The 24,503-nt window shown below is 39.7% G+C and overlaps 2 protein-coding genes across 3 annotated transcripts; one reads left to right on the top strand and one right to left on the bottom strand.

Moving 5' to 3' along the window:
- The first annotated feature begins 3,955 nt into the window (after positions 1-3,955).
- Positions 3,956-9,386, top strand: LOC116176873 (RING finger protein nhl-1-like). Of its 2 annotated transcripts, XM_031495684.1 has the most exons (9): positions 3,956-4,111; positions 4,628-4,766; positions 5,249-6,751; positions 6,998-7,292; positions 7,350-8,201; positions 8,247-8,566; positions 8,618-8,758; positions 8,812-9,029; positions 9,083-9,386. In XM_031495684.1, the coding sequence occupies exons 2-9, from the start codon at positions 4,632-4,634 to the stop codon at positions 9,294-9,296; spliced, it is 3,678 nt and encodes a 1,225-aa protein (XP_031351544.1). In that variant the 5' UTR covers positions 3,956-4,111; positions 4,628-4,631; the 3' UTR covers positions 9,297-9,386. The 2 variants fall into 2 exon arrangements, with proteins under 2 accessions (XP_031351544.1, XP_031351543.1); XM_031495683.1 differs by having other exon boundaries at positions 6,998-8,201.
- Positions 9,387-13,299: 3,913 nt separating this feature from the next.
- Positions 13,300-21,947, bottom strand: LOC116175979. The gene is made up of 12 exons (XM_031494378.1): positions 21,849-21,947; positions 21,670-21,725; positions 21,451-21,616; positions 21,216-21,398; positions 20,914-21,166; positions 16,720-16,872; positions 16,228-16,666; positions 16,003-16,183; positions 15,736-15,951; positions 14,168-14,698; positions 13,908-14,120; positions 13,300-13,860 (listed from the first exon to the last, which is right to left on the bottom strand). Exons 1-12 carry the CDS (start codon positions 21,879-21,881, stop codon positions 13,663-13,665), a joined length of 2,622 nt encoding a protein of 873 aa, XP_031350238.1. The 5' UTR covers positions 21,882-21,947; the 3' UTR covers positions 13,300-13,662.
- Positions 21,948-24,503: the final 2,556 nt, after the last annotated feature.

The raw sequence follows: 24,503 nt of genomic DNA, 5'->3' as shown, positions 1-24,503 counted from the left end.
ATAGTATGTGCTGTTTTCGAGATCCGACAAGGGGGTGACTATTTCAACCCCTTGGACGGCAGTGCACCTGGGTATTTTTGTTGATTATTTATTCTCGAACTAGCATTAGCCATCCACGAAAATTTGATCGTGATAGTATGTGCCGTTTTCGAGATCCGACAAGGGGGTGACTATTTCAACCCCTTGAACGGCAGTGCACCTGGGTATTTTTGTTGATTATTTATTCTCGAACTATCATTAGCCATCACGAAAATTTGATCGTGATAGTATGTGCCGTTTTCGAGATCCGGGGGGTGACTATTTCAACCCCTTGGACGGCAGTGCATCTGGGTATTTTTGTTGATTATTTATTCTCGAACTATCATTAGCCATCCACGAAAATTTGATCGTGATAGTATGTGCCGTTTTCGAGATCCGACAAGGGGGTGACTATTTCAACCCCTTGGACGGCCAGTGCACCTGGGTATTTTTGTTGATTATTTATTCTCGAACTATCATTAGCCATCCACGAAAATTTGATCGTGATAGTATGTGCCGTTTTCGAGATCCGACAGGGGGGTGACTATTTCAACCCCTTGGACGGCAGTGCACCTGGGTATTTTTGTTGATTATTTATTCTCGAACTATCATTAGCCATCCACGAAAATTTGATCGTGATAGTCTGTGCCGTTTTCGAGATCCGACAAGGGGGTGACTATTTCAACCCCTTGGACGGCAGTGCACCTGGGTATTTTTGTTGTTTATTTATTCTCGAACTATCATTAGCCATCCACGAAAATTTGATCGTGATAGTATGTGCCGTTTTCGAGATCCGACAGGGGGGTGACTATTTCAACCCCTTGGACGGCAGTGCACCTGGGTATTTTTGTTGATTATTTATTCTCGAACTATCATTAGCCATCCACGAAAATTTGATCGTGATAGTATGTGCCGTTTTCGAGATCCGACAAGGGGGTGACTATTTCAACCCCTTGGACGGCAGTGCACCTGGGTATTTTTGTTGATTATTTATTCTCGAACTATCATTAGCCATCCACGAAAATTTGATCGTGATAGTATGTGCCGTTTTCGAGATCCGACAAGGGGGTGACTATTTCAACCCCTTGGACGGCAGTGCACCTGGGTATTTTTGTTGATTATTTATTCTCGAACTATCATTAGCTATCCACGAAAATTTGATCGTGATAGTATGTGCCGTTTTGGAGATATGATAAGAGGGTGGCTTGTTCAACCCTTATTGACTCGTAATTCTGCTTGATGAGAGGGTTTTCTATTTCATTGTAAATAGAATTGTTTCAGTATTTAGAGGAAAATGAATTAAGAGCAAAAAAATTCTGTGGCAGGGTTTATTTTCGCTTCGGGTATGTTCGGAAATTTTGGCCGCTAGGATTGGCCGCTCTTTTCACGCCGGTCCTATTTATTACATGGAAATTCAAGCCAATCGCAAAAGCTCTGCGATAATGAAAAAAACGCTTCTTCTAATTGAAGGAAGCTTTCTAATGCTGCACAAATAACTTAAATATCTCTACGTGAACGGCTACAAAGGGCAAATTAGTTACAGTAGCTTGATTTTCTAATCCGCGGCTAAAACGAAGTTAAAGAAATTACTTGTACTTGTACTTCTCCTAGTAAAGAACTACATACGTCTAAAAGCTGCAGATTATCGTAAAGAACTGCCCCAAATTCATATCACGTCTCGATACCGTGTGTTCATGTACCGGGTGGTCCGCAAAACTGGTATATCTCACAGCGGAAAAAACTAATTTGGATTCGTTTATTTACCCACTTACCCCAATCTCATTAGGGCGGCAACGATTATTTGAACGTAGCTCTTCCTTAACTGATTTTGTGCATGAAGTCCTGAGTCTAATGGAAGTAGTAGAAAATTTACTCTTTTTCTCGTTTAGCCTGGTATTTCTTTGCTACTTCAAGGAATTTACTAAGATTTTCGTTGTGTTGCATCCGCCAATCGTAATGTCGTCAATGTAACAATGAATTTAAGTCAGAAAGGACGGACGGATTTTAAAAAAATTCTATGACCAAAGTACGTAATTCCAATCAACAAATTGTTATTTATTCAAATTGTTCACAAGCATGGGGCCAAAAAGTTTAAGTAGACTTTCGATTTTAGGTACTGGATACTGAAACTGGGGGGGGGGGGGTGTCTTCTCTTTCGAACGCGACATACCCCACCACACTCGGACCACCCCACCCTGAGTATTAGTTCAAAAAGCATCCATCCTTTCTGACGGACCCGTTATAATATTATTAGTAAGTGATTTGTGACTGTGTCACCCCTCACGTTACAAAATAACGATCAAAACACCCAAATTATTGTGAAACTCAGCCGTTTCTAGGAAAAATTGTGAACTATTGATAGCAGGTGAGTAGCTAGAGTTACAATGCCTAGCCTCTGATAATCACACGGGAGGGGGAGGGGGGGCAAAGTAAGCAGAGGGGGCCATGGTAGCTGTTTCTTTTTTAAATGATCTAATAAATGTCAACAGCCAAAATTTACACCCCTAACTAAAACATTTAAAAATCGCTCGGATAATGTCTTGTATGAAAGGGGGGCTAAATTGAAACTCAATTTCAGTTTTTATATTTGATCCCCTTAATTGTGAGGGGTCATTCTCCGCAGCTACGTTTAGGGCAACAATATCACTCGCACAATCACACTCAATCCCGAGGAAGATCAATATTACGTTGTGTAACGAATTGTTTGCGAGACCAATTGTTTGGGGGGAAGCTATGGACCAATTCTCCTTTTATCGGAAATTACTTTTCACATTTAGGGGAGGTAAAACTAAAATTTTGGGCAGCCCAACTGTAAAAACTATTACAAATGAAGTAATTGAATCGCCGCAGAATATTTCTTAGAAAATTTACCTCTGTATTTCCAAACGAAGCATCAATTCTTCACACTTTATTTTTATAGTTGCCTCTAAAAGTAATATAATACTTTTTTCAAATTAATGATTCAGTCATCATATTTAACAATTTTTGGCAAAGTTGTAAGTCTAGATCCAAAGTACCGTACGTGTCACTTGATGTCAAGATCTTGTATGGTATGCCAAACATTTCGATGTGAGATCGATGTGAAATCATTACTTGTATATAGGTATCTACTTGGACACTCTTAGTCTAAATGGAAAATTAAGAAAACATGCCGATTCCATTATAAATAAATAAATTGGGAGTGTAACACATTGTCCAATTGGGTGGAAAAGTAAATTTAAACAAGATTTTATTTTCATTGAAGAGGAGAGTTAACTCTCCATCTGCGTGTCTGCACCAATCTCAAAAATAATCCTGGCAAAGCTCGGTACTCACCACAGATCTTCGTCTAAATATTCGAGATTATAAATCTAATCGTAAAATCGTGAAATTAATTCACAGCCCAAACGTATTCGCAGTAGGCAAAAGGTCATTAATAAGAGCTGAACAGATGACGGAAAAGCCATTAAACCAGATAAATTGCAGCTTTTAGCTGGTGGTAGTGAAATTCCTCGTCTTAATAAAATAATAGTAATGTCCGAAATCTATTTATATGTACGTTCTGGCACCTTGTGGATAAAGGCAGCGAACTTCTTTATATTTTGAAATGTTGTTTACAAGAATGTTTAGCTTTGTAGTCATCCTTTGATGACTTGACAAATTTGGGTTTTAGAAACTTTGAGCACGATTCCACCGTTTGATGTCGGTTCGGTACTACTTCAAAATGCAAACGCCCTTCTGGTCAATAACACACGCTGAAAACGTGGGAAAAATAAGAGAGAGCGTCGCTCTTAGCTTAGTGACTTGTCTATTTTCTCTATCCTTGTTGCTAATTATAAAACCATGACAGGGCCAAGATACACGTCACGATATTACCTATAGCAACCTCCGTATTCAAAATATATTATAACCACCTTCCAACTAAAAACCCACTCGACCAAACCTTCCAACTCTATAAAACTTAATCGTAATTTAGCTCAGATAGAGCGCCGGCAGAGCGTTGTAAAGTAGGTAGTTCAGTTTCTTGCACCGAAAATCTAATTTTGAATTTAGAACCTCAACAACTACATACCGTGCTGCACTAAATACGTGATGAAATAATTTCCCTTAGAACGTAAGTTTCGTGATGGAGAGGCTTATAAAAATTAACCGCTTTGCCATATTCTAACAATGTTTGCAATGCATTTCGGATGCTGCGATTTTATTAGCCTAATAAAGAAGGTTGGCTCGACGTCACTGTGAAGGCGACGCGACGCTTATTCAGAAGTATCGAATAACTATAACCTAAGATTTACCTTCACAAAATGTTTAATACCCTTATAATTAAATAGGCGCGTGATACATTAACACGCAGCGCTTTATTTATACAACTTGCAATTTTATTTATAGAACCCTTTCAAGTCTTAACTGCGACCGCTTAATTTTTCGTATATCCTACGGATCCCTTAATTTACTCAGAGTGACGTCTGAAAAATGCTCACCTTTCTCAAACCCCAATAAGAACAAGGGCGCCTGTGTACTAATCCAATATTCAATTACGCTTGGCAAATACCAATTTATCTACATGTCTCATTTTTAAACGCACTTGACCCATTTTTTCCGCACTTTTTAAAAACTTTTTTTCTTACAGAAACATGGAACAGTTTGAACAACTGCTAACATGTGCCATTTGTTTGGATCGGTACAGAAACCCAAAGTTACTACCATGTCAACACAGTTTTTGCATGGAACCATGTCTGGAAGGATTAGTCGATTACGTACGACGCCAGGTAAAACGCACATAAATGTATAAATTCTTAACCCGAACGTTCTAAAAATATGCGTCGCATAAGTTAGTGTCTCCTGCAATAATTATTTTTTTCTTCTTGCTCCAGATTTGCTTCAGCTAACTCGACAAATGATGGCACTTTTCAGCGTGCTTTCATTATCAAATTTGCAATGCAATTATTTCAACTTTGAGATTTTCCGGAAACGTAGCATGGAATGACCACAAAGGCCCAAGAGTAATTGATCAACTAATTTTGAGTTTTATTTGTTCAAATTGTATGCAAACGATCGCCAACTTTTTGCGATAATCGCTAAATTTAGACCGAAAAACGTAAATCATTCTTATTGGTTGCTCACTCGTTCTCTTTGTAAATATGTCCAGCGCAAAAGGGCTTTATCCTAACATGTGTCCTGTTTCGAATTACTTACAGCTTTTAGGACGACGCGAGATCTCCATGTGAAATCTTTAAATAATTCATTTTAGGTAAAATGTCCAGAATGTCGTGCGGAACACCGAATTCCGTACCAAGGCGTACAAGGCTTTCCAACCAATGTAACTTTGCAAAGATTTTTGGAACTTCACATAGAAATAACTGGGGAATTACCGGATCCGACAAGTGGCCAAATAATGGAACGATGTAATGTTTGCTCGGAAAAGGCGTACTGCAGCTTTTGCTTTCATTGTGACAAAAAAGTTTGTCCCGATTGCAAGGGTGCACACATGGACATCTTACGCAGGGAAATTTGTCGAATAAATAATCAAATACGTCGAAGCATTCACAGATTGCAAGATTCGCTGTCGCTGGTCGAAAGGAACACGCAAAGCATTCAGACGAATTGTTCATCAGTTTCGGAGGAAGTTGAAGAAATTTATAGAAGATTGTCGAAGGCGCTTAAAGATCGAACGGATTACTTGAGGGGCGAGGTCGACAGGTATCTGTGCACGGAATTGAGAACTTTGACGGGTTTGAAGGAAAATTTGGAGCAGGAAATATCGAATATACTCAGCAACTGTGATTTAGCAGATAAACATATAAACGAGAGCGTGGACTGGGACGATTGCGAACTGATGGATGCCAAAGAAATTTTTCTCAAGACTGTAGAATTCATCAGAAACTTTGAGTATGAGAATTCGGATTATGGTCGGAAAGTGAGGCTAATACTGGCCCACGACCCTAATCAACTAGTTCTACATGTGGCAGGATTTGGGGATCTGAATATTGCTCATCAACAGTTTGGAGGTGGTAGTGCCTTACTGCAACCACCGGGTGGAGGACCAGGTTTAATGCGGTCCAAAAGTGATCACAGGTTAGCTTCACAATTTAGGCAACAGGAAGAGAGGGGCTATGATAAATCATACGGTGAAGGTGGACAGGAGGATCTTCCCTTAGGAGGACGAAAGTTTGGCGACCGAACAACAAGACCAACCACCGCTAATACTGACAGGTATGATCGATATGGAAGAGGAGGTGCTACAGACTACGGTGATGAGTATGAAGAAACTACCAGACCGGCGAGGTCTCGATATCGGTCTCGCTTCAATCGACATGCACCTGCGGAGAATGACTCAGATACTGAACCTGCAACACGCGGGGTTCGTTTCAGTGAACAACACAAGGAAAAGGAACGAACATTGGACACTGAAGAAGTAACGCGAGGTCCACTAAGCGGAATACAACGACTGGCAGACTCCCCTCGCGTAATGAAGAAATTACAAGAAAATGAAACCAACAAAAAGAAAGAAAAGGAAAATCCGCCACTACAACCAACTACTCCACCAAAGGCTACACAACCGACTGTGAAAAAGCCACCTCTCGCCAATAGACAAGTAAGCGAAGACGACGAAATATCGAAAATTAAAAAACAGAACAAAGGAGCTACAACATCCACAGCCCCACCCGAACCCTCCCCCACAGTAACAGTAACAAAACGCTCTGATGACGTAGAAGATAGACACGCAAATACCCGCAGAACTCCAGCTCCTGAGGTGAGTGATGAGTCGTAACTGCACCACATGTACCTGATTAAGTGTAGCAAAAGTACAATAACAGAATAATTGTTGCTTGCTGTGAGTTTAATAACACTTCAACACTTAGAACACACAATTCCGATCACATACTGGCATGTTTCTGTTTTGATCAATCTTCTTGCATTCAAAGAAGACCAAGAGCTCTTTGTTCTGTGTGTGTATGAAACAAGAACATTCTTCCACCTAACACACTGTTTTCCCTAGGCCGCATCATCTGATGAAGATTCCGATGCTTCAGAAAGCTCAGTCCAACAAACTCAACGAAAGACCACAAAAACCCCAGTCGTGAATAGGAGAACTCCAGCTCCGGAACCAGCACCAACGCACAAAAAAGCGACTCGCTCGACGAGCTCAGACTCGACAACCTCTACCGAATCATCAGCATCAAGCGCTATCCGAAGTGGTGCAGCACCCGAAGAAACCAAACCAAAATATACACCACGCGTTACTGATACAACACCAGAACGTACACGTGCACTTTCGACAAGCACACCCAAAGGTTCGTCTAACCAAAAAACATTTCAAAGCCGTTTCTTACCAAATCGAACTCCTACAGTAGTACCTACGCCACCCTCCCCTAAAGAACCAGAATCAAGCAGCGAAGAAGAAACAGAAAGCGAAGAGGAATCTGACGAGGACACTCCAAAACCGACCGGTACCGCTGATATGTCCAAAACTGACATTGGTGCGTTACTAGCGCGTAGTGCTCACGCTAGAGACTCATCAGATTCATCACCTAAAAAAGACGAGCCACAGAACACAAGATCTAGATATGAAGACTCTCCAACGACATACTCTAGAACGAGGAGTAATGAAGAACCTACGTACACAAGTCGTTTTATGAACAAAAATCGCACACCTTCAACCACAACCGATGACACAAAGACATCAGATGACACTGACAAATACTCAAGTCCTAAATCGCGCTACTCTGCATTGAAGGATAGAAGGCAAAGATTGGCTCGAAGCAAAAGCAGTCACGCCTTCGGCGATGATGATGAAACAGACGAGCCGATTTCGCCGACAACAGCAAATCCAACCGCCTACATGCAATCGCGAGGTTACAGCTCGACGACATCTGCTAATGATCTTGCTCGAAGTCGTTCCTCGCACGCGTTAAAGTCACGTGAAAATTCGCCCGATCGTACAACAGCAAATGAAAAGGACGGTGCCGCGCTCAGCTCTTGGGCGCGCTACCTTAAAAACAAATACGGCAACAGAAGTTCCGGTAAGGACAAGGACTCGGGTTCCGGAACCGGCACATCATCTGGCAGCAGTGCGAGCGCGGCTAGAAGATTGTCGTTGGGACTTCCATTGAGGTCATCAGATGTCGGGAGCTCAGATGACGACCAAAAAAACATGTCAGGCTCCCCCACTACCCCTACAGCAGTTACGGTGGCAGCAGCCGGTAAGTCTTAAACTCGTCGACCAAATCCTAAAAGTTTTAACGCAGGTATCGCAGCGGCAGCAGCAGGTACCTCCCCTAAGGAACAGTACCTGCAAAAGAGCAATTTACTGTTCAAGATAGGGGGGCGGGGGAGCGAGCCCGGATTATTTACGTGGCCGAGAGGTGTGGCCGTAGGACCCGATAACTCGATCGTGGTCGCCGATTCATCTAATCACCGCGTACAGGTGTTCGATGCCAATGGGAACTTCCTGAAGGAGTTCGGACAGTATGGAAACGGTGAAGGAGAGTTTGACTGTTTAGCCGGCGTTGCAATAAACAGAATTGGACAATTCATTATTGCGGATCGCTACAATCACAGGATACAAGTAAGTGACTCCCATAAAATCAAACTCCCATGGCTAAATTGATGTGTTTAGGTATTTGATCCCTCGGGAAGGTTCCTGAGGTCGTTTGGTAGTCAAGGCGCTGCAGATGGTCGCTTTAATTATCCTTGGGGAATTACGACTGATGCTTTAGGTTTCATTTACGTTTGTGATAAAGAAAATCACAGAGTACAGGTGCGTACCTACTTTATTGTTCATTGGGAAAGTAGACTGACGACCTTGTGCAGGTTTTCCAATCCGACGGAACCTTTGTTGGAAAATTTGGTTCAATGGGAAATAAACCAGGACACTTAGAGCATCCCCATTATATTGCGGTTTCAAATACGAACAGAGTGATTGTTTCCGATTCTAATAATCATAGAATACAAATTTTTGATGTCAATGGGAAAGTCCTTTCGACGTTTGGCAGTGAGGGCTCAAATGAAGGGCAGTTTAAGTTCCCAAGGTAACGGCCACATAACTAGATCATTCGCAACCAATTTACTTTATTGCTTGCAGAGGTGTTGCAGTGGACGATCAAGGCTTTATTTGTGTGGCTGACTCTGGAAATAATAGAATTCAAATTTTCCATCCCGATGGTACCTTCCTAAAGGCGTTTGGCAGTTGGGGTTCAGGTGATGGCGAATTTAAAGGGCTTGAAGGAATTGCTGTTACACCAAACGGAAACATACTGCTATGTGATCGGGAAAACCATAGAATCCAGGTGTTTTAGAATAATAACTTCATATTTTGCAATTTCTTTATTTACAAATTTTAATATATGTGTGTTACTCATTCTGAAATAAATTTGCATTTTATCTCACTGTTGTCCTTTTTAAAAACCCTATCTACAGTCGACAATCACGTTACACCACGGTCTATATTATGGATTCTGGTGCTGTCGCGGGACACACATTTTCATTCTTTCTATAAAAAAAAAATATTTAAATGGCTCTAAACTGTGCCTTAGGGTGGATTTTAACTTGGAATGAGAAGAAAGAATAGGTGCTACCTGTTCTCAAAAAATAGGTACCTACCTATATCACCACATCATATGATAAAAACACTAATTCCATCAAGATAGGCATGAATGATTTCACCATTTATAGTAGGTACTAAACCTACTACCAATTTCCCTCAAGTTCACTACCTGATTAATTTAAATGAAAAAATTCACAGATTTCGCAATCCATACAACCATCGGAAATGATAACCGCGCGTATCACACGCCATATGTAATACACATATAAGCCTTATATTCACTCGGGATGACATGGCTCCACTCGCTCGCAAGCTTGCTCGTGTCGTAAACTTTCTGAATAATAGCAAAAATAGATCTCAAGGATTATATTCTCTTGGCAGCCAAAGAAAAGTTGACACAAAAATTGCCCCTTTTACGACAAAATGTCTTCCTCCTCACGTCAAGTACCCCTTCATCTCCCAACGTCACCGGCTATATACGGTTTACTGCAACATGAATTGTTGTGAATAACTTAATTCATTGAACAAAAACAGCATTTTATTCAATGCTTAATTGTATTTTGCACGTCAAATAAAGGGAAGTGCTGTCGGCGTAAAAGTATAGAGTTTGAAATTTAATAAAAGAATAATTGTTCCTAAACTTCGAATGGAATTTGTATCAAATTAAAACCTGTTTACTTCTAACGTTTAAAAGATATTATTTGAACATAAATTTCTAAATAAGAACGATCCCACGTGCCCATTTTTTACGAGTTAGCTTACAGATAACTTTAGAATCTCATAAAAAACATCCGGATCAAACTGTAAAAAATTTCGATATTGCAATTTTATTTCCAAATTTAATTGTTGTTGTGTTACATGTCATTTCCAAAATTAAAGGCTGCACAAACATATCTCACTTGCATACTTGTTTTCGTTGTAATGCCAATAACACAAAATTATTAAAAATGCATAATTTTGTTTGTTGAAAAGGAAATTATTTAAATCACGAAATGGCAACAAGTCTTTGACTCAAACCGAAGAAGTGCCTTTAATTGTAAGTGTATAGAGTAAATAATTTTGTGAATGTTAACATAATATTTAAGTGTTGAACAATTTGTATAATAAAAGAAAGGAATCCTTTTACTCTCCGTTTTAAAATTAAAGGAACAAAGGACAAACCAGATTTTGCTGCAATCTGGAACTCGACAACGCCTGAAAAAGATTAAATTTTATTCTACACATCAAAATGGAGAGCCCTTGAATGATTCTAACATACTGTAACGTAAATTTAATTACGGGAGTTATTTTATTTACAATTATGTATAACTAACAATAAATTTATAACACCCTTAAAATGGATTAATTTATAACAGTAATTATTATTTATCACTTACAATTTATAACAAAACCCGCGCATCGATGCTGCAACGGACTCGATTGCTGATATAGCAAAAAAACCTTTGGAGAATTAAAAATACCGTCGTCTGGGGGGATGAAAAAGCGCATTTTTATCCTCCAAGTTCACCTATATCTTCTTTCTAAATTTTGATAGTTGTCCCCACTCGAGGACTGTCTAGGACGTACAATAAACGATAGTAGTATATTCTTTTATTTAATAATAATGTTAATTTAAGGAAAAAGAAATCTCCTTGTATATACATACTGCGACATTAATTATTAAAAAGGATTCTTAAGATCATTTCTAAATGAATGGAATGAACGATGGTGGTGAAAATCCAATACATGATAATGAGAATTACAAACGTTACATGATGCGATTTAATGGAGAATGAGTAGGTAGGTAGGTACATCATTTTTACTGACATTACACATATAAAACGGCACATTTCTGACGAATAGGTAATGGGAGAGCACAAAAAATTTATTTAAAGGGTACTACCTTATTGAATTTGAAAAGCAAAAGAAAGTTTATTGAATAAGTAAGTGTAAAATGAATCAAAAAGCCGAAAAAGTTCCTACAAATTTAGACAGAATACTTACAGTTCAAGCCAAAAGAATGCCGTGTTCTCCTTGAACCCATCGGACAAAAGAACCACGCTAAAGAAAATTCCGAATCACTGTTCACAAACGTTAAATATACTTCTGAATCTGAACCACGACCCATGAGGCGTAACTGTTGAAAATGCTAAACACATTATACATCAGATCTACAATATACAAAGATTAACAATCCGAAGAAGTCACTCTTGAATTTGAATAATTTAAATCTGACATATATTTAATACAAAATTTAATAGCCCCTCCAGTCCCTTCCTCTTTGTGAAGCAATACATTCCGAAGTCGTTTACATAAAGTAGTAGTAGTAGTAAATGCATCGTTCATAAGTCGGACCTCCTCCAATCTTGAATGTATCTGAAGGCCCTGGATACGGTAACCTTAGACTAAAGTTGTATTTCGAGATGGATGCCGCTAAGTCACTTCGGCATCCACCTCTGGAAGGGCCAAAAGGTTAATTACGCTCAAAAAAGGCAGATTCGTACACAAAAAATTGAAGTCGCTAATCAATCCAAATGAGTTAAAACAATCAAATGAAAATTGATAACTGATAGCGAATCTCAAACAAATCAAATAAGTACGTACATTATTTATTTGCAAATGGGAAATTGTCCAAATTAGAACAAGTTGAACTTAACTCAATGGATGCAGAATGCAAAGTGACCTCAAACACAAAATGAACCTGCACGAACCGCTAAGCTAATTCAATCAACACACCCAGTTCCATTCCATTCCTTCAGGTGCAAATCTTAGACCATAGTACATGGACTGCTATTAGCCCTATGCTTTCAATACAAAATGGGTGGTCACGGATAGAGGGTACTGTAGTCCTGGGTATGTGAGTCTCAGGGTAAACGGAAGTCGTATGAACACCACTCGGGTCGCGTAAAGGGTAGGTTTTATGGTAACCGCGTAGTAGGGAAGCTTTAAATACTCGCCTGCTCCACAATTTCCGGCTGGGTTCAATTTTCTACTTCATTATCACTATAGGACATTGCAAAATGCAAAACAATTCACTTAAGAAAACAAAACACCAATTCGCTATGCCCAGTAGCTGTCAAAACTAATAATTTTTAGATCTGTCATAGTTATGGAACTTTTTCATATATGATGCGTCGTCATCCCGTAATGCTTGATTTCTATTTGTTGTAAACTTGTATCTTAATGAAAATCTGTGTCCGAAAGACTGTCATTTTAGTACAGGTTGCAAATGTTTAAGATATCAATTAAAGTATACACTTTCCACTAAACGATCTAACAGTTTATGTTTAAATGATGATCCAAGGATTGAAAATTTGATTTCTCTATTTCTCTTTTCCTGTTCGCGCTTGGTTAATTGCATTTATTCCGTAATCGAGCAGAGTTAGTACTTATCTAACTTTAGTTAGTTTTTCAGTATTCGTAATCTCCAATCTGATTTTGTTTGAGATACACCGGAACTAACTTTAGACAAAGTATACTTTTTAGATTCACTTTAACTGACGCAGGAAAGTGACGCCATTTTAGTTTCGTCGGCCATCTTGTGCATCTTACGGTGCGCACGATACCTGTCTAGAAAGTTAATAACAAAACACTAAAGAAAACGCGACAAGATGATATACAAGGAAACTTTATTTGAATACGAATATTAACAATTATAACAACACATATAATAAGTCTTGTGTAATCCTCACAAAGTGAATTTAAAATTCTAAAAACTTTTCAAATTTCAATGGATTTTTTTATTTTTACTAGATAACAGTAAGTAACATTCAATAAAGGAATATTATAAAAAGATTCACATGTAAATATGGATTACCAAAACCCAATCGCAAATTCTTAAAAAGTTTGATTTGTTTGAAATAACAACTACTTATATAATAATTATAAACCACATTAGAGTGACTAGTCGATTATGTTCTTATTTATTACTATAAAATAATGGTAGTTTTTTTCAAGTGACCTATGCTAAAAAAATAAGATAATCTTAAAATTTTATCACCAATCGCTATATGAACAGAATCACTAAACGTAATAGTTGACCCTAAAATAATACTGAATGAAAATACTTTAGCACTTAGGGTGAAATTCAAACCGAAACAGCATTCCAAAAAATCTAAGATCTAAATGTCATTTAAGAGCTAGGGGTCTTCTGTTTTAGAGTAAAAATAATTCACAGCACGACACAAATCATAATCTGCAGCTAAAAGTACCTGAATTAACTTTTCCCGAGGCGCCGTATCGCCCACAATATCCCGTAATTGTGCCAAGGAAGTTTCTAGACGAGCTGTATCATGGCTCAAAGGTAGGTCTTCAAGGGAACTACTATTCGAATGATCCTGAAAATTGAGTTGAGCGCTAATCTAGCACTAAATTTACGTTCTACCTGAGGCTTCAGGTTCCCTTTTTGCATTTCCGAATTACTGGAGTCGGGACTAGTAGGCGTTCCAGTCCTTAATAAATCCGAATTGGACTTTCGGCCCGGTGGCTGGGTCCAAATGCAGTCGAAGATCTCAGCTTGTAAGGCAACAGGTAGTTCGAAGAACAGCTCACTTTCGGTTATCTCATTGTGATACGAGATGAAATTGAAGCAAGCGCTCTGAAATTAAGCAAGTTAAGCGCGGCAAAACAGGCGCATTCGGTTACCCGCAAAATCTTCGCGTTGTACTGATCGGCCATGCTTAGAAAATACAAGACGGAGTCCTCGTCGATGCTGGCTTGTAAGCCGTACTCGCAAACCTGCTTCAGAGAATCGACCTCATACCGATCGCTCAACAGTAACAGCTCGGCCAATTGATCCGATGTTAGCGCGCTCTGACGTAGCCGACCGCCATAGAGATACTCCAAGAATACCCTAAACACGGTCGGGTTCGTATCGTGGACAATAATTTTGCGATCGATCGCCTCGCGCATTCCCGACAGAAGCGCTCTACGAAACCAATCACATCTAGCCGCGACGATAACGCGGTGTGCCCGAATTGTGCTCGTTTCAAAGTCGGTCGGGCTACTCGTTTCTTGGGTGTGTTCCCGCACCGTCTGATCCGAGGCACTGTTACTGACGACGATTTCGAATTCCATATCAGTTCCGGTTTCGTTTTTAAGTAATTGAAGGCATAGTTTCGATAGATTACTATTCATGGGAGATGGGGGCACGCAAAGAGATTCAACCAAATTCAACTGCAAATTAGGAAACGTTAGCTCTAGCTAGTAACATCGGCCGTGCTGTTGAGCATCATCTTATTCACCGAAAAGAAAACGCTCTTGGTTATTTGTTGGGCGAAGATACCTACTTTTAAAATTTATAACCTTTGATGCTCTGTTAGCCTTGATTTTGTTCAAGACGCTTATCCTTTACCGCATGTTACTGCTATTTTTGATTTTGTAACGATACGATATTTACACGTGTAGGAGTGGGAAAGAATAACCCTACAGCACAAGGCACTACGTGTCGTAAAAGGCGAATAAACAACAACAAATTAGTTTGACATTCTAGCGCTGAAGTTTTCTAGGACGAAGAGAGTTTATGGATTGGCAGATTTTCAATTCTATTTTATACCGATAGTAGTGTTGACCAATGGTCGTTCTGAATCAGGAAGTGAGCTCACACCAATTATAGACGAGCCTGCTTCTACGCCCTTACCCTGGGCCAATGACAGAGGCTTTAGGGCCCTTCTGTGCTTACGCCATTGGCCAATGAGAGCGCGCCATTCGCCATTTAGGATCCGCGTCATCGGTCACGTAATCACTGGAGAGATAACGCTAACGCGAACATTGCATATTTATTTTTGCTATATTGCGAAGGGCTGTTAGTAGGTGAAGGCAGATTTTCATTTTGGTGGTGCTTTAGAGATTTAGATTTTGACTTTATTTGCTCCCAAGGGCTCTAAAGCAGAGATGCGCCCATTTTAACTGTATGAATCATAGATAAAAATTTAGGTATGTACCGCTTCATAGCGAACGTGAACGAAAATATGTCTATCGATAACAAGAAAGGCATTGCGGGCAGCGAGCGCGGTTGCCACCATCTCTAGGTACCTAAAAGTTTCGTTCCGTTCTGTTTAAAGCCGAGTACGTGACAAAAATACAGGTTTACTATTCGTTTAAAAGGGTACGCTAGTCGAGGTTGTTGCGTGTCACTGAGACAATAAATAATTTGAAAGTGGTAGTACAAAAACCTAGATAACTAAATAACTAATGATAAACTGATACTTTACCGTGTAACCAATGGGATTTTGTTTTGGAGTCGAACTAGAAGGATTTGACGTAATCTTCTGACAATATTCAGCATGTGACGTCACCTTACTAGCGTCTAACAATCCTAAACTATACAGTGATTGCGTAAACGCGTCGCGTTGTACCAATTCGCACAGCTGAATCATCACATCTTGAAGCGTATGCTGATGAGAAACTAACTTTTGGAGAACACCAGACTAGAAAAAGGCCATGTATTATTCAGCACTTTGGAAGATTATCGCACGTACCACTTTGCTGGTCCCTACTTTAAAACAAAATTTGAACTCTCGCCATTCTAGTTTTTCATCTAAGGCACCTGTGACCTCTTCAAGACGCAACAGAAATATAGGCAGTTCTTCAATCAATTGCTCCAAGTTGCGAGCAACCGAACGGACTTTTTGAGCAGGAGTCATTTCATAAAAGTTTTCCCTGCAACTCACAGCTCAGATAATCGTAAAAAAGGACGCACTTACTTTTTGTGTAAAAGTAAACCTAAGCTGCACGTGATATGTTCGTGAACGTTTCTAAGCTTCGTCAATTCGCGTATATGTAGGACGTTTCTCAGAGACTTCCCCAGCATGTCACCGACCCCAGATTTTCTTCGAATCTCGTCGTGAGGCGAAAGGACCTGAATTATTTGCTGCAACGCCTTCTCCACCTCCACAATTAGCGTTGAAACCGTATCCAAAATCACTTCTATTTCGGGAACGAGATAAGTCGCCACTTCGTTTCTTTGCAAGGCAGTCATCGAACTAAACGTGTTCTTTACGGCGTGCAAAAATTTATGGAGCTGTGTCATAAAGATCGGAAGTCGCGATTTTGCGTAACGAATGATCTCGTGCCGTTCTTCTCTGGATAATTCATTTTTTCGTTTCGTGAATAAGTCGCAGAGAAGTAGAAGTTTCGCACCAACTGCAACAATTCGGTTAGTGCCCGAGCCATATCCCAACAAAAACCGGCCGTACCTACAGCGGCGTCCCTTACAGACTGTTTAACAACGAAGCACAGTTTCGCTGGATTTGAAGCAATTGTATCCGTCGGTGAATTGTGGCGGACATTAAAGTGATCGATGATCTGATTTGCACAACTGTGCATATCGTTAACTAACCCAATTATTTCTGCAATTTTGAAATGTGTATTAACTTAATGATTCTGTTCCATAAGTGAAAAGATAGATTTTCTGGTATAATAAGTACAAGCCTGTAACAGGATTCATTATTTTTTTAATTTCGTTGTGGTAGCGCAGTTTAGAAATATTGCGAGATACATGGTGTTCCCATTAGAGGGCCAATTTCGAAAAAAAATTATTAACGCCAAACTTTTAAGTCATATGTAGGTTTTTAATGAAATTGGCGATCTGTATTTTTATGGGTCGCCGGTTTCCGTGGGCGTCATAATCGGGTAATGGCTTGGACTGCCGACAATCGGAAGGGAGTTAGCAAGCGATAAAGTAATCATAATGTTTTTTTTGTGCCACAAACAGCAACTTATGATGATATCATAGAATTGTGTGAAACAATGGCTACGCGGCCGTGAGTTTTTTGTGAATTACATTTTTGCGCATATGATTTGTGCGGCTAAACAAATACGATCCGTTCATGGTTTAAGATGGCCGAGTTGACTAATGGCCGCCATTTTTCGGAGGTGTTACAAATTCAGAAAGGGGTAGGGACTAGACCAGAAGGATCACCGGTAGATCATTCGGTTTTGGACCACGGGAACGTCATGTACCTCTTAAAATGATTAATTTCTTTGGAATTTTAATCAATTGTTAAAAAGTTTCATCACATTGTATATCGTATTAATGTATCTACCATTCACCGGCCCTACTGTGCTCAATTTTTCAAAATATGATCCGGGACGCCTAGGTACTTTTCCTTTCCAAAACTGACATGCAATTTTGGATGAACACCTCCCGTGTAGAATACGCTTTAAATGGAAAATATCGAGAACAATTGTGTTTGCAAAAATTGCTCTAAGCGATGGCGCCACAAAAAGCATTTTTGAATCGGTGAAATTAGAACCCGCCAAAAAATAGAAGCGGGCGGCGTATTTCGCGATCGCAACCCTTGTAAAGGGAGCCCTCTAACGTACTTTTACGACTATTATTTTTAAAAAGGGCGAACTTACGAATATATTTGTGCGACCCGTTTTGCGTTATGATCAAAGTAAATCAAAGGTTTGGACGTTTTAATTTAAAGAAAGTTGCCAAGGAGAACAGGCCAGTAAATAAACTGTTTTAAACCAGGACAGAAAGTCCAAATGATCAAAAATTAATCAGTTAGTCCCTTGACCATTGTCTTTCAACTACTGAAAACAGAATTAGAACATTCGTAACCGTTTGAGAGTACACAGACGAACGGACGGACAGAAAGTCCAAAATCATGAACGAGTTGGATCGCTCGTTAATAAACGGTAAGGATAACGCAAGCGGCATTTCACTATTTGTGCGCAGATAACTCATTTTCAATGGCAAATTCGTCTTCCGACGGATTACGTAAATTTTACAATCGCGTGAAATTTACAACAAAAGCCAAGCTACCTTTCATCAATGTAAATCGGGAAAAAGGATGTCAATTGACGTTAAGATACACAGGATGTTGCCGCGTACTACACAGTTGGCGGCACTTGCGACCGGAAGAGGAATTTTAAACACGTATAAAGAACACTATCGAATGGGTCCATAATGGCGGCTGTCACTTGTCAAGACATGTAGAAAAGTGATGCGCATGCGGCGGACACCACACGTATAGCTCTGCAGACGAGAAATTTCAAAACGGATCTTACTTAAAAAGCATGTCACGTATCTAAACCGTCTAAACGGCTCTTGAAGGACATTAGAAGAAAGGCTAATTAATTAATTAATGTTTTAACTTTATTTTTAAGTAGGCGGGGTTTCATGCATGGCTGCTCTACCAAGTCAACCCACTACTCATTTACAAATATCTATGCCCGAACCTGGACTCGAACCAGGGACCCTCAGTACCGCACTCAAAATTCCACTTCACTGGGATTCCATTAAGGGACACTTTGCTTGGGTCCCAAGGGACATGTTCACTCTCACAAGCTACCTATGTAATTATGGAGGGCTCTGGAAACTGACTTGAAAGCGTTGACGCTGCAAAGAATGTTCCATAAGGAATCCGGAGAACTCTGGAAGGGCCTAAAAGGCTTAGAAAAGAGTCTGGAAAGTTATTCAAACAGAAATCTATAGCATGAGCCTGAAAAGCTGCGAAATAGACATCAAAAGCTATGGGAAAATGATAGAATACTCCGGAAAAGCAGTGTAGAGGCACATGAAAGCGTCCAGAAAGCTTGTGCTTGCCTTCTAGTATTTAAGAGTGTTCAAGAAGTCTGGAATGCACTAAAACAATGTCCATTGTTGATCCTCCTACCGCTTTGTAGACGATCTCCAAAATTGGGCAATCAATTAAAGCACTTTCATTACACATCTACTTATCAATAGGTAGATACCATTTTATTTATTTTTTTAACTCTGTATACAGGGTGTTCAATTAGTGTAATCTCTTGACGGTGATGCTACAAAAAGGTTAAAATGCTAAAATGTTTGCGGAGCTAATGTGCATAACGAAAAAATATTTTTATATGTACAGCGTCCTCCATAAATGTGGTATGAGATGAGGTATCATTTTTGAAAAATTTAATATTCTTTCAAAAAATCAATCTTCGCACATGTCAACAAAAGCAAACAGTTTCCACTAGTTTGAAATTCTATAATCTAAATCATTTGAAAATGATTAATACCCATTTACACTAAACGTACCTTAAATTCCTTGAACAATATGACAATATTCTACAGGGTGTTTGCAATACCTACCTGTACATACATACTTTCATTTTCACAAATGGGAAGCTCCTTCATTTTTTTATTAAACTTGTTCATAATAACGTAATAAGCTGATACACACCTTTGGACATGTAACTAACCAATAACAACTAGTACCATATAGGTACCATTTCAAAGAGGAAATAAAAAATGGTTTAATTACATGCCATTTTAATATGTATTCCAAGCACATTTATTCAAAATAAATTACCACTTGAGGAGAGTATTTCAAAGTTCATGGCGTGATGACACAATCACAGCCCTATCATTCCAAAAGTAATAACCTTTGGAGAGCTACATTTTAAGAACTGTAGCTAGTTAGGTGGTAATTACTTCATTTACCCAATACAAATTTTAGAAAATTCACTAAATGTTCCAATTGACTAAAAATATTATGCCCCAGAAGTATGAATATTAATGTAAATTTACTTATGTGATTTATTTATGGGCAATAAAATATTAATGATTTTAAATCAGTCCTTAAATTGATTGACTTAAAACAGAAATTCGATGTTTTCACCTCGGCAACATTGACGGAACGGAATTGAACACGATTAATTATGTTTATATAGCATTCTAGAACATTCTCGAATAAGCACATCATATTTCCCGGAAAGAATTCGTAACATCCGCCCTCATTCCTTATAATCGCTAACTTTATCGACTTGACGGCGACCTGATGGCGCCCCGATGTCGCTACAGTATTTACGTATCTGCCTTAAATTTTTTTTCAGCAACTGTAACATACGGGCAGATGAAACTCATGGCGCCCTAGGATTTTGGGTATGTTCTTTATAATGCTGTAAACAAAATTTCAAAATACCTATGCCTAAAGAGGGACACAAAACAATCTTATCGCAACAAAATTTAGTAAGGGGGTGTTTTTCAACATGGAATAACAAGTCCAAAACTGGATTTTGCAAATTTAAAAAAATTCCAACTGCAAATCTTGGATCAAACAATAAAAATGGTCAGAATTTCATAAACTTTAATGGGTACACTCTATGTATTTGATACCAAAACTGCACAATTTTTTGTATAAGTCTTTTCAAAAGCCTAATGGCGCATGCCCAAAAATACAACAGGCTCTAAAAGTCTTTAGATAAGCTTTGTAGATCTTGGGACCACTGTTTGTGGCTCTAAAGGTTGCTAAAAGATGTGGAAACCATTTAAAACTCAGGTCAGGGAGAAAGTATTTTGTTTTTTCAAAGTTCAATTTTTCTTATGAAATTTGGTCTGTTTTTGAGTTCCCACCTAAATTTAGCCATTGACAAAACAAAGTGAAACAGTGTAAATGATGATGTAAACTTACGCTGCTTTAACGCCATATTCTTTAACCATAATTGACACATATTTACAAGCTTGGTATGGGTTTGATATTGTGCACCGAAAGCTATAACCTGCCGGGCGGTAGCCTCCGTGAGATTTTCGGGCAGGCATTCCGTATACAAAAAATTCAAAATCGTCCCTATTACATCCTCTGGAAGGCCTGTTAAAGGTGGCGGCTGCGAGTGCCACAAAATTTCGCCACCGAGCAACTGCACGATGCAAGAATGTACCTGAAACTTAACTCACAATGTGACTACTGTCAGCCAGCGCTCTCGGCATTCTTACTTGTTTATTATTACTAGCAACAATTTTAATATCACCAAAGTATCCATCCTCGAGAGCCGGTAGGAGCGAAAAGGTAGTGTTCAGAGCACATTCGCTTGGTTCTTCCTGGATACGTTTGCAATGCAACATACACCAACCCTCGCATGTTAATACCACACTATCACGTGCCTCAAATTCTTCACACTGAGAAAGTTGATTACAAATTAACAGGTAATTGCAAAGCATCTAATCATACCTTAAACTCGATGACATGTCCGGCATAAGCACCAAATCGAATTACAGTTCCCAAAACAGAGGTACTGTAAATTTCGTACGTTTCACAACTGAACAAGGGGACTGCCTTCAATTCCTCCGACACATTCCATGTCACGTCACCTGTTTCATCGAGTCGAAAACGTACACTACAAATGAGCAGTTCACAGTAACGTATTTTACTTATACAATGTTTATTTACCCTTCCAGACCTGTGTTTTCATTGTGGCTACCATTAATGTATCCATAACCTATGACCTAAAGATACTACATTAGAATCAATAACCTTAAAATATGTGAGATTGTGTTACGCAAAGGAGTAAACTGGAATGTAAAGGGCTTGGCGTAATATGGACTAACGTTCTCTTATTAGCTATTTACCTCCCAAGTTCCAAGAAATGATCGAACAGCCATTCTTGGTTGACATTATGCACTACCAAATGTCAGTCAGCTGTCATTTTTTGTTTGTAGACAAAAATAAAGTTTCATGTTACCAATGTCTCATTGGAACTAATTCGCTTTGTTCCCAAGAATTTTCACAGAGACAATTCTCAAATGTTCTTATAGGATGGTTTGACAAAGTTGAACAGTTTGTTAAATTATATAAAATAACCAATCCAATAAAACGACTACCTATCAGACGTCACAACGTGACATAATAGTTATTTATGTTTTATGTATCAAGGCCCTAGGCGATATTTATGCTGAGGTCGACAGAGCCCGGGGGCCTCCGGTCCGAGGGATTGTAAGTCACCGGAAAGTTAAATAACGAATAATGCCTGAGGTGCACTTTATTTTTCATTCCAATTCCAAGTAATGTATTTCCAATATACAAATGTAATGATTATTGTTTGCCCAACATTAAAGTGTTTCATACGAATCAAAAGCAGCACCATTTTTTAATACATACTCCATCAATGTATTTGGCAGGACGTTTGAGGAAGGGCTTAATGATATGACAATCCATTATGCCCTCTCATTACGCTCTCGGACGTCATAGACTATACTTTATATATCTCATATGACAGATATAATTGGCTTATAATAGGCAAAAGGAAAATCTTTATAGTACTAGCTATTTACAAGAGGAGCCCGACCAGGCAGCACTTAGGCACACCAAAGCCCCGTTCCTCTCAATAAAAGATAGGACCATATTTATTCTAGGTTAAGCATCACCTTCACCGATTCCAGATAACTGTCACCAAGGAGCTGATGTCTGATGCGGGATGCTTATATGATCAGACCATATGCTCGGTAGTTTCAGAGCTTAGGCTTCCCTACAAGCATGTGGTAGTTGACCATCCAGTACCCCGATGATCTGGCCTTTATTCAGTTTAAGAAATTTAAGGGATTTGGCCAAGGCCCTGATAAGAAGGCCCTGGGGTGCGTGTGTCCAAATGCCGTTGGCTCGTCCACTATCTTGGCCTGGAGTTGACTGGTCACCCAGTTTCTAATCCTGCCCCTAACCACGGAGGGGGAAAAATTCCTGTGGTAGACTCGGACCCGACGAAGACTAACTTTCGTGACCCAACTCGCCCGCCCTTTTGTTGCCCCTTATTCCATAGTGCTCGGGCACCCAGATCAATCTTATCCTATTACACTCTCATTATCATAAAAATATCATAAATAAAAGTTTCTACTCAGTTCCGTCCGTAACCAAGGCTACTTCGATCATTCTACTCGCACTAATCGTTTAACTGTATGGAAACCTATCGTTCCGAGCCTCCGCCTCTACAGCCAAGGGTCTTGTCTCAGAAGTGCCTTCCTGGCCAAAAGTGACGTGGTTTTCATGGCTCCGACAAGACAAGCGACTATCTGTGGCTTAGAAATTCAACTTCCATGGTCAGCCAAAATTTCTTTTACATCCAATATGCATGCACTGGCCTTTTGACTTATTTACTCAATCTGCCCTTTCAAGATCAGACGGGTCACATCAAGCTGGCGTCCTCGAAGAGTGAGCCTATCAAAGTCCGCTCTCCTGTTCGTGATTAGAACAACTGGCTTGTTCGGGTTAACGGAAAGGCCATGACTACTGTACCTGTTGTCTGTTCAAGGGCCCTTTGCATGAGATCTTTGCGGTGTATGGAAAATTTTCAGTTAAAACTATCGCGAAATCGTCCGCGTATCCCTGTGTACATGCTCGGTCCTCGTTTATTAAAGTGCAGGAGGAGCCCGTCAAGCACCAGACACCATAGCAATGAAAACAACACTCCATCCTGCGGTCATCTTCTAGTGGCTGAGCTCATCTCCGTCGTACCAATTGAGAATATAATGACCCTGCTTCTGTACATGCCGGGAATCCTTTTAATTCCAAAGTTTTCAGAACATAATCAATGTGGTGTTGTTAGACGTACCTTATATATCTGTAAATGCTCCCAGGGCACCCCCCTCCCGGGACAGACATTACCTTTTCACCCAGCACACGAGACTGTGACGATCAGTCTCCGTAGGATGGGTGTAGTGGTGTTTGAGGACCAGTATCTTATCTCTTATGTATGGCATCCATCAGATTCTCTACCGCTTTTAGAGCAAACGATAATAGGCTGATTGGCCTGGTAACCCTTTCCGTGTCGGGTTTGACACGATCCGGCTTAGATAGGAAATTATTACCTTTCTATAGCTCTCAGAGATATACCCTAAAGCCGGGGAGGTCCAAAAAAGGTGTAACAAATGCAAGAGCAACGGTTCCATGCCTTTCTGTAGAAGAGTCAGTAAATATATCCACCTTGGTCCTGCAATCTTAAATGGGTTGAACCTGTTGACCGCTCATCCCAAATATCTCTCTGTAACTAATACCCGGTCAGCTACTTTCCAGTCAAACGGTCCTCCGTGGACCCCGGTAGCTCCTTCTGGTAGTTCCGAAGTTTCATAGTTTCCAGCAGACATGTTATAGCTCCACCTGCGTCAGACGTAGGCCTTACTTTTTGCCCCGAGTCTTTCAAAAAGATCTTACGAAATTTTTGAACTTTCGAAAGACCCGTCTATAATCCTCGTTTACTTGTTCGAATATGGTGCTCGTACCCGCGCTGAGCGATC

The sequence above is a fragment of the Photinus pyralis genome, unplaced genomic scaffold, assembly GCF_008802855.1.
Source record: "Photinus pyralis isolate 1611_PpyrPB1 unplaced genomic scaffold, Ppyr1.3 Ppyr1.4_LG7, whole genome shotgun sequence".
NCBI classification, from domain to species: domain Eukaryota; kingdom Metazoa; phylum Arthropoda; class Insecta; order Coleoptera; family Lampyridae; genus Photinus; species Photinus pyralis.
Note: the sequence above shows the minus strand (reverse complement) of the source record. Positions and strands in the feature narration are given on the sequence as shown.

Coding starts and splice junctions, on each gene's coding strand:
- LOC116176873 (XM_031495683.1), top strand. CDS start 4,632: ATGGAACAGTTTGAACAACTGCTAACATGTGCCATTTGTTTGGATCGG. Junction 8,202..8,246: donor AGTTACGGTGGCAGCAGCCG/GTAAGTCTTAAA, acceptor GTTTTAACGCAG/GTATCGCAGCGGCAGCAGCA. Junction 9,030..9,082: donor GGGCAGTTTAAGTTCCCAAG/GTAACGGCCACA, acceptor TATTGCTTGCAG/AGGTGTTGCAGTGGACGATC.
- LOC116175979 (XM_031494378.1), bottom strand. CDS start 21,881: ATGGCTGTTCGATCATTTCTTGGAACTTGGGAG. Junction 21,726..21,848: donor CATTTCTTGGAACTTGGGAG/GTAAATAGCTAA, acceptor TAGTATCTTTAG/GTCATAGGTTATGGATACAT. Junction 21,399..21,450: donor GACATGTCATCGAGTTTAAG/GTATGATTAGAT, acceptor CAACTTTCTCAG/TGTGAAGAATTTGAGGCACG.